Source organism: Arachis hypogaea, chromosome 9, assembly GCF_003086295.3.
Source record: "Arachis hypogaea cultivar Tifrunner chromosome 9, arahy.Tifrunner.gnm2.J5K5, whole genome shotgun sequence".
NCBI lineage: Eukaryota > Viridiplantae > Streptophyta > Magnoliopsida > Fabales > Fabaceae > Arachis > Arachis hypogaea.
Genome location: NC_092044.1, coordinates 109,531,735 through 109,541,060, shown reverse-complemented (window position 1 = coordinate 109,541,060; position 9,326 = coordinate 109,531,735). Strand labels below are relative to the sequence as shown.

At 32.8% G+C, this 9,326-nt stretch overlaps 1 protein-coding gene across 1 annotated transcript; it reads left to right on the top strand.

Annotated features, from left to right (window-relative positions):
- Positions 1-368: 368 nt before the first annotated feature.
- Positions 369-4,940, top strand: LOC112711670 (E3 ubiquitin-protein ligase XBAT33). Its single transcript, XM_025764366.3, has 9 exons — positions 369-726; positions 811-870; positions 1,269-1,340; positions 1,556-1,740; positions 2,166-2,326; positions 2,405-2,463; positions 2,545-2,735; positions 3,438-3,529; positions 3,836-4,940. The coding sequence occupies exons 1-9, from the start codon at positions 550-552 to the stop codon at positions 4,375-4,377; spliced, it is 1,539 nt and encodes a 512-aa protein (XP_025620151.1). The 5' UTR covers positions 369-549; the 3' UTR covers positions 4,378-4,940.
- Positions 4,941-9,326: the final 4,386 nt, after the last annotated feature.

The following is a 9,326-nucleotide window of genomic DNA, read 5'->3' as shown; positions in this document are numbered from 1 at the left end:
ATTTTTTATCTAATTATATTTATCAATTATATATTGTCTTTATCATTTCTATATTATATTTTTTAATATTATTTAATAATAACAATAATGATGTTAAAAAGTATGATGCCATGATTCATACAAATTATTTTTAATTATTAAAATATTATATTTATATTTGTATTACATCTAATAGTTTTATTCTTACACTATAATATTTGAATTTACTAGATATATGTATTAAATGATAAATTCTTTTAAACACTAGAATATATGTATCTTTATAATTTTATTTTTAATTTTTTTATTAAATAGTTTTTATGTATAAAAATGAAATAATTTTAGTTGTGCAGTTTTAAATATAGTAAATTATTACTGTTTGTCTTTTTGTGTAAGAGAGGGTAGCTAGCTTGGTTCTCTTGAGAAGTCCACGTCAGCATTTTAGAGCTTGATTGTGTTCACTTTCCTTTTGATATTATGATGAGATGATCACCGACCCATTCATTGCTTGTAAGATACAGATTTTGCCGTGTTTGTTGGATTTCTTCTGAGACGTTGACCTACCATTACATGGGCAACTCTTTTGGCTGCTCCGCCTCCGGCGAGAGGCTTGTCTCCGCCGCCAGGGACGGCGACCTTGTTGAGGCCAAGATGCTTCTCAACTGCAACCCTTGTCTTGCCAAGTACTCCACTTTTGGTGGCCTCAATTCCCCTCTCCATTTTGCTGCTGCCAAGGGCCACAACGAGGTCTCTCTCTCTCTCTCTCTCTCTCTCTCTCTCGTACTCAAAGTTTGAATATTTATGTGTCTTTCTCTGATGGGTTTCGGTTAGATTGTGGCATTGTTGCTTGAGAATGGTGCTGATGTGAATTCAAGGAATTATTGTGGCCAGGTAACACTTTCATCATCTCGGTCCTCTTTCTCCCTCGATTTGTTATGTTAATGTTAGTTTTGATAAGAAGGAAAGTTGCATCATATAATTACGAAATGGGTGAGATTTATGTATCTAATTTCCATTTTCCAATATGGATAATTGGTCCAGTTATCCAACTCTATAGAGTACGATTCATTCCGTCCGGCAAAACAATTGCTGCTTGTACGGAATAATGAATACTGTTTGTTTGCTGCTAAGCTAACCGATCGACGGATCTGGTACCAATTTAGCAGATTCCAGCTTCATAAATGGAAGCTTTATGAGTTTTTGTTTTTTTTGTTTCTGTTCTCATTTTGAGACATGTCTGTTGTTGTACTTATTTGGGACGTTGTTTCATTTGATCCCTTGATTTGAAGACGGCTTTGATGCAAGCTTGTAGATATGGCCATTGGGAAGTTGTACAGACGCTTCTGCTCTTCAGATGCAATGTAAGACTTGTTTACTTTCTCTTTATCCGAGCTGTTTTTCAGTTTAGTCGTAATTCTATATTTACTATCCCATGGGAACTGTAGGTCATTCAGCTGCTGGTTTGAGAAACTACTTGCTAGTTTGATTTAATTATTTGATTTCAAGTTTATTTTGCTCTTTACATGGTATAAGTTCATTTTCGACTGTATGAAAACTATAGCCCATCCAATTACAGGTTATGAGAGCAGATTATCTCAGTGGGAGAACTGCTCTTCACTTTGCAGCTGTGAATGGGCATGTAAGATGTATTAGACTTGTTGTGGCCGACTTTGTTCCAAGTGCTCCATATGAGGCTGTACAGGCTCGCACACAGGTCGACAAGGGCGATGCATCAAATGTGAAAGGAAAACATGAGCAAAGGTACCCCTTTCCCTTCCTTTATGTGATATTCAAAACATTTCTTTGAAGTTACTTAATATGTTATATATTATGCTTAGCCAGTGGGATTGATTAACTGGTCAATATTTGGCTTCTGTTGTATGCTTACTCTATATTGTTCTTCCATACACTGTATAGTATTTGTACTTGGTACTTTGTGTAATGTCTTAAAATTTTCTCAGTTGTTTTGCATACAGAACTAATGCCCAGTTAATTACTACATGATTGAGCTCAGGGAAAATTATTAATTGAAAAGCCATGCATAGTTTTCTTCAGGATATTAAATGACGACATTGAGTTTTCATTTTGTGTTTTTTGCTGCAAAGAATGTCAAAGGCTTGGCTTTTCTAGAGAGTATTTATTTGTGGGTTATATTCTTGCAATTTATTTACTTCATTCCAGTGCAGTGCCCTGTCCAAGTTTGTGAATAAGACAGCTGATGGTGGTATTACTGCCCTTCATATGGCTGCATTGAATGGATATTTTGATTGTGTACAATTGCTACTTGATCTTAACGCAAATGTATCTGCTGTGACATTTCATTATGGAACATCAATGGATTTAATAGGTATGTCTATCGTTTAATACTCTGAATATTTCTAAGGTGGTTTCCTCTTTCAAAAATAACTAATTGGATTTGATATAGGGGCTGGAAGCACACCATTGCATTATGCTGCTTGTGGGGGCAATTTAAAATGCTGTCAGGTTGCATTTTGTTTTTATGTTTAATATCGCTTCTGATCCTTTCCTTAATATCTGGCAATAATGTTCGTTTTTCCCCCCTAGATCCTCCTTGCAAGAGGTGCTAGCCGGATGGCTTTGAATTGCAATGGATGGCTTCCTCTTGATGTTGCTAGGATGTGGGGACGTCATTGGCTTGAGCCTTTGATGTCACCCAGTTCTGATGCCACAATACCTACATTTCGTCATTCAAATTACTTGTCCTTGCCTCTTATGAGTGTGCTTAACATAGCCAGGTATTTTCCACTTGACTAGGCAAAACGTATTTAGATGATTTAAAAAACAAAACAGCAAGAGAAACATCATAGGTACTTGTATATTGAACTTAATTTGAGAATACTCAAGAGCAACTCCTCTACAGCCAACCAGATGTATGGAACGGTGTATGAAGATTAGAACATTAACAAAAGAAAATGATAAAAATCAAAGACAAGATGTTTCTGTGCTCCCAATGGTTAAGGCCACTCCGCTGCCTAAAATGATGTCTGAGGCTTTTTTTTCTCTCCCATTCCACCTCATTATTTCCTGACATACCCCCTCCCACTTACATGCTAGATGTTGTCCCCTTCTACCAATATGCTTTCTTTTCTCCTTTAACTAAGTTCCTCTGGGTGCTCTCCCTATTCCCCCTTCCGTAAAATTTCAGTAATTTTCTTTTAGCCCTTCACATTGCCCAACTCTCACCCTGATACCTGTCATTAGCATATCCTGTTCAAAATCTGAAAGTGAATCTGAGGAAGCTATGAAAGTAGGCATATTAAGAGGAAATTAATTTCTCCAGGCCTGCATATATATGTCTACTACATAAGCCTCGCCTTTTTTATTTTGTAAACTTACACACAACATGCTTCTAATTATAAAACCAGCTATAGCTAAATCTAAGTTGTTGTTAGGCCTAACCTTAACATGGGACTAAAGTTGATTTCAAATAACTACAGAGAGTATGGGTTGCAATCATCTACAACCACCTCAGATGAGATTGACTTCTGTGCCGTCTGCCTAGAGAGGCCATGTTCAGTTGCTGCAGAAGGTAATGGATTATTTTATCTTTCAATATACTGTAGCACTTATAATGGCGATCCACATCCTAAAGTCTTGTAATTGTGCTGGGACTACTTTCATTTTATTGAAGTTTAAGCATTCACCAGGTAATTTTTTGTAAAGGGGGAGGGGAAGACTGGTGGGGAGGGCATGTTAGTTATCTTCTCTTCCTCTGTCACTATACTTTATGCCCCATGTTCTTACTCACATTTTGAGGATTATGAGTTTATGTTCTGTAAAATTCATTGAGCTTTATGTCAGAGTTAAATTCAAACCCGGAGAATTTTACTTGCAGGATGTGGGCATGAGCTATGTGTAAGATGTGCACTCTATCTCTGCTCAACAATGAATGTTTCTTCTGAATCGCTCGGCCCTCCGGGCTCTATCCCTTGCCCACTCTGTAGACATGGAGTTGTCTCTTTTGTTAAGTTACCAGGTTCCGTAGCAAAAGAGAATAAACTACACGTGTCTCTTGGCTTGTGTACCCCATGCATGCTACATCCACGTGACCTGGATCAACCATCTCTTTCAGATACTCCAGAGATTCGAAGAAACTGTGTAGCTTCTGTTCCTTCAGAGATACTATGCCCTGTCACTTGTGGTCCATTTCCATCCATGACAATTCCTCTATGTACCTGCAATGATGGTCCATGTCCAACATTTGAACCCCGAGAAGCAGAAACACAGGATGGATCACCCCGTCACTCACATGCTTCTACGACAGACCAGGATAAAATGGAAGGGCCTAGACTTGATAAAACAACGTGTTCGAGCATGTTTTGGGGCAGGAGAAGTTGCAGCCGGGAGCACCAGTGCAATTCAGAAATAAATGCTTGACTCATAGAGTGCTTATTTGATCATTCTTCTGTCCTGGATACCAGATAAGTTTTGGATCAAATGAAGAGTCCGCAGCTTTCTTATTAACCAGCCTGCTTCAGATAGTGTTTGTAAATCAGTGGATATATTTCAGCAAGAGAAAAGCTGACCATGCAGATATCTTTTGCTGCACAGGATGTTATGCTGGATGAGATGGGATATACAAACCTGGCATTTTGGCATCCTTATTGACCTTCTGGACGTCGTCCTGTTAAATGTAGGTGTGTGAAGTTAGTTTGAGTTTCATGAGATTGTTATTCTGATTTATTGCAGTCATATGAAAGCAAATGGTCTTTTTAAGAGGAAAAAGAATATCTTATGCTCTTTTAGCATGTGTGTTAGATTAGGGGCATCTGTATATTATGTTAGACATGAATTTTATAGGTTTACAGAGATCAAATTTGGGGAGTGAAGCGACTTGCTGATGCAATCATGCAAATTGATACCTTTTGTGGGATTTCCCTCTCTTAACATTAAGATTTGCTGCTGAAATGTTAGTGTTAGTTCATGCTTGTTTTTGCCTACTTAGAAGTATCAAATTTGTGTGTGTGTGTGTGTGTGTGTGTGTTTTTTTTTTTTTATGTATGTAGACTAATCTTCCTAGAAAGAGTTAAATCGTTACGGGGTGTGTTAATGTCACATTTTATAAACATAGGGAAATGCCAAGAAAAGTTACTGTTTTCATAAACCAAGAGATGTCATGCATAATATGACATATTTGAAGGAAATGATGTAATCAAGTATCAAAAGTAATCACAATCGACAACAATAACTTTCAAAATGAAAGAATGTGATGCATTTCAAAAGCCCAATAAATTTTGCAAAAAGCGACAATAAATAACAATAAAGGCTTGTCCTAATGGATGAATAAATGATGAGACGATGATTGCAGGGAAGTTTAATGATGAATGTGGACATATTGACATATATATTATCGGTAGCATTATAAAAGCTATAGTACTACAATCACAGCCAATTTCATAATATGATACCGCTACCATTGAATAATGTGAAAAAGTATAGGCACATGCATATACATAACAGATGCAATGCAAGGTGTGGTGTATCATTAAATTATCGACAATGGTGCAGAGGTACTTTTGGTTGGAATGGCACAGTCAAAATGGTACTACTAGGGATACTATTTTGTTCTTCGTTATACAAATAACTCTAGTTTGTCGTTTGCTTAAAAGTAATCGTTTTCTAGTGTTAAAAGAATTATCCTATTTGAACCGTTTTTTCCATCTAAATTACACTAACTATATATTAATTTCTTTTATATGTTAGTTAACGTTTCTTCCACTATTCTTAATATATAAAAATAAATGATTAAATTTATTCACATTATTTTTAAAATATCTTTTTCCTCTTATTAATGTCATATCAATAATATCACTTACTTGACAAAATTTTAGAATCAACCACTCAATTTTTGTCAAATCAATTATTATTTTCAAAATCAGCAAAATATTTACATACAAGTAATAGAAATATATATAAATTAGGGAGCAAAATTACTAATGACAATAATTAGAAATTAATAGTGTCTAATCAAATTTATAATCTAGACATTAATTCATATCTCTATATTTATTATATTTTACCATTATAAACAATACAATAAATTTATAACCCTAATAATTAATTTATTAATTTCTATAAATAACTCATTAAATGTAATAAACATCTATGTTACAAATGTCATAATAATAATATTATTAATCATAATAAATTTTATGTTACAAATATTCAAATTCTATACTATTTGAACTGTTTATATAAGTCTTTTATCACTATTTTTTCAAATAATATCGAATTTAGTACAAAAAATTTATTTTCGAACTACACAATATCTCAAACTTACTCAATGCAGCATCACTATTTGAACAATATCACCAAACAAACAGACAATTGGTTTATCAAAATTCGCGTGGTTCGTGTATGAAAAACATTAACACCCACAAATAAAGACGAGTCTCTTTGCTTAGAAATGATTATATTAGATAAAAATGTACAAAACAAACATATTATTGTATTTTTAAATTGAATTTATAAAAAAATACTTTAATTATTTTTGCTTTTTATACTTTTTATATTATTTTCTAATACTTTATATATAATTATATTTTAATATAGTTAAAATTATACTTCTTTCAATATGCTATTTATTGTTCCTTTTCTAATAACTTAAAAAAATATCATCAATTTTTTTAACTAATTATTAACTATGATTTACTAACACGGTAGGGAACACCTCTTCATGTAATTGTGAAAAAAATATGATGACCAAATTCAAACATTTGTTACAAGAAGGAAAAATCTATACTATTAAAAATTTTGAAAATAGAATATGCAAATGATTTGTATAGACCAATTAAAAATACAATAAAAAGTAAATTTTTTACTCACAACTGTTGTGAAAGAAATTAAAGATCCAGTTTTGAATATTCTCCAACACTATTTTGAATTTGCAGCACTTGAGACATTGTCTGACAGAGTGGATCAAAAAAATATTAACAGATAATTTCACTTTATACTATTCTAAATATTCTTATTAAAAATAACTTATTCAAAAAAAAATTCTACATACTTTTTGTTCTTTTTATTGTAAATGTCATTAAAAAACTGCATACACTAAAAGAAACAAGTAAATGTTAAAAGAAAATTCACAAAAATAAGAAGAATAGAATTAATATTTAAAGAGTAAAAAAATATACAAACAATTCATTTTTTATTTACATGTATAGTTATTAACAAAATACTAATAATTTTAAGAATATTATGTTAAAAATTATATTGTGAAAATCTAACATCCAAATTTTTTGTATTATAAATTATTTTAAATAAAATACATTTTAAATTTAACTTTAATTTACACGTATTTAATTTAATTTTATAAAACATAACAATTTTTAATATTTATTATATACTATCATTAATTTACCGTCACACGCATTGCGTAGATGACATTCTAGTTCATGTATAAATTCTTAATAGTAACGCGGCTCATTATGTTTGGAGTATAATCAAACTTAGTCATTAATTAATGTTTTTCTTGAAAAATAGAGATAGCAACTGTGAGTGAAGTGATAGTACTCATTTGTTATCTTCTCTGAATAAGCTGTCAGAATATCACACTGCCAACTGATTTTTTCTGAGAAAAAAAAAAGTGGCATGGTTTTAGAGAAGTGAACTCGAAACTAATAATCCCTTCAACAAATTCTCCACTTGAGTATAGATCCATCCATATCTTATCCATTGTTATTGTTATGATTCATGAAGGACGATGAATGATGAATTTGAAGTCCCTGCACTTGCTCTAAAGTCTAAAAGATATCATAAATATATTGTATATAGAAAACTACAAAACTACAAATAAGTTTAGCAAGAAATTAAATGAAAATCTGAATACATCAATTATCAAGTGAAAAAATAGGATGGGAATCTCCTTTTTGATTTCTCTGTCTCTCTTGCCAATAATAATAAGCCATTGGTCACACCATCACAGCAGAGTCATATCACAATCTTTCTCAATAATATTCCAATTTTAGTCCAAGAATACTTGCATTTTCAAAATCCTCAATGATCCAACTGAGGAAACATGTTTTCTATTAAGCGTGCACGCTTCCAATGAATTTAAGGCCTCAACCCAAATCGGGACCCATATGATCCTAATAAGTAATAATATTATTCATACATTACATCACCAAAGACATTATTAATTTGGTTTCTTTTGCCACTTTAGCTAACACATGTTGTAAGTGACGAATGCAAAGCATGATACATGGCTACTGTGTGTGTGCAGTAGAGAGAAGTGTGAGTTGCATGTGGTTTGTAGATGCCTTCTTTTGTTTTCCCTAGAAAATGTGCCACTAATAGGAACTCTGATCTGATCCTTTTTTCTCCTGTCAAAGCAGTAATGGTAATTAATAAGAAGGGAAGAGGGGGTATTCAGTATTCTACTATTCTTATTCTATATAGCAACTACATAAGTTGTTCATACAAATTCAGGGTACCTTGTTTGCTAATTTTGAGTGTAAGGAGCTGAGCTTGCTTGCATAATGCATTTATCAATTCTTATCAACTTGTTCCAATTCCATTGCTTCCATATTCCTCTCTTGGATGCCTAGTTATTAGTTATCAAAACTCGAGCCATGACATTTCATTTGAAAACTTTTAATGATCAACAAATAAGTTAGCAATATTTATTTGTAATAAAATAGAACTGGAAGAAAGATGATAGTATGTGTTCCTAAATGTCCTTCCATTTCTATACATCCAAAGTAAAAGTACATGATAATAATAACAAAGGTGACAACTTCCACTTTTATAAAAATGAGATGGTGTATGTAGTTGGCAACAAGAAGAAGGCCAGATATAGCTAGCAGATTCACATGCAGCTGTAAATTCAAATTGGGGTCCAGAAAAACAGTCAAGTCTTATCTCTATCTATCCTTAATTATGGCTTACAAGTAATTAAGAGATCAACAATATACTATAGTGCTTATGATAAATAACTCAACAGTTTGTAGTTATAGTTAACCAAATAACCGGCTCTTTATAATGAGAAAGGACAAGTGAAAAACATGGTCAAGAAAAAACTTGTAAGGAGATAATATATTAATGAGAGTAATTAGTGGAAACCAGCCACTTCACCTAACACATAATGTATGTGTGTTATTAGTTATTACACTAAATTTGTTTATAACAACATAAGTGGTGAGCCTGAGTGTTGTATTATATATAGAAGGGTGAAAAATTAAAGTTGAGGTGAGACAATGAAAGCTGAGAGGTGAGAGTAGAAGGACAGGGATAAAAAGTGAGTATGGGATGGTGATGGGTCAAGATTGCAGGATGCATTGGTGATGGGAATGTTATGAACTTTATTTGTTTGATTCAGTACAAGAAAG

What these genes read in the sequence shown, in the direction of transcription:
- LOC112711670 (XM_025764366.3), top strand. Translation starts at nt 550, where the DNA reads ATGGGCAACTCTTTTGGCTGCTCCGCCTCCGGCGAGAGGCTTGTCTCC. An exon ending in GCAATTTAAAATGCTGTCAG is followed by an intron (nt 2,464 to 2,544) that starts GTTGCATTTTGT and finishes TTTCCCCCCTAG; the next exon opens with ATCCTCCTTGCAAGAGGTGC. An exon ending in ATGTTCAGTTGCTGCAGAAG is followed by an intron (nt 3,530 to 3,835) that starts GTAATGGATTAT and finishes TTTTACTTGCAG; the next exon opens with GATGTGGGCATGAGCTATGT.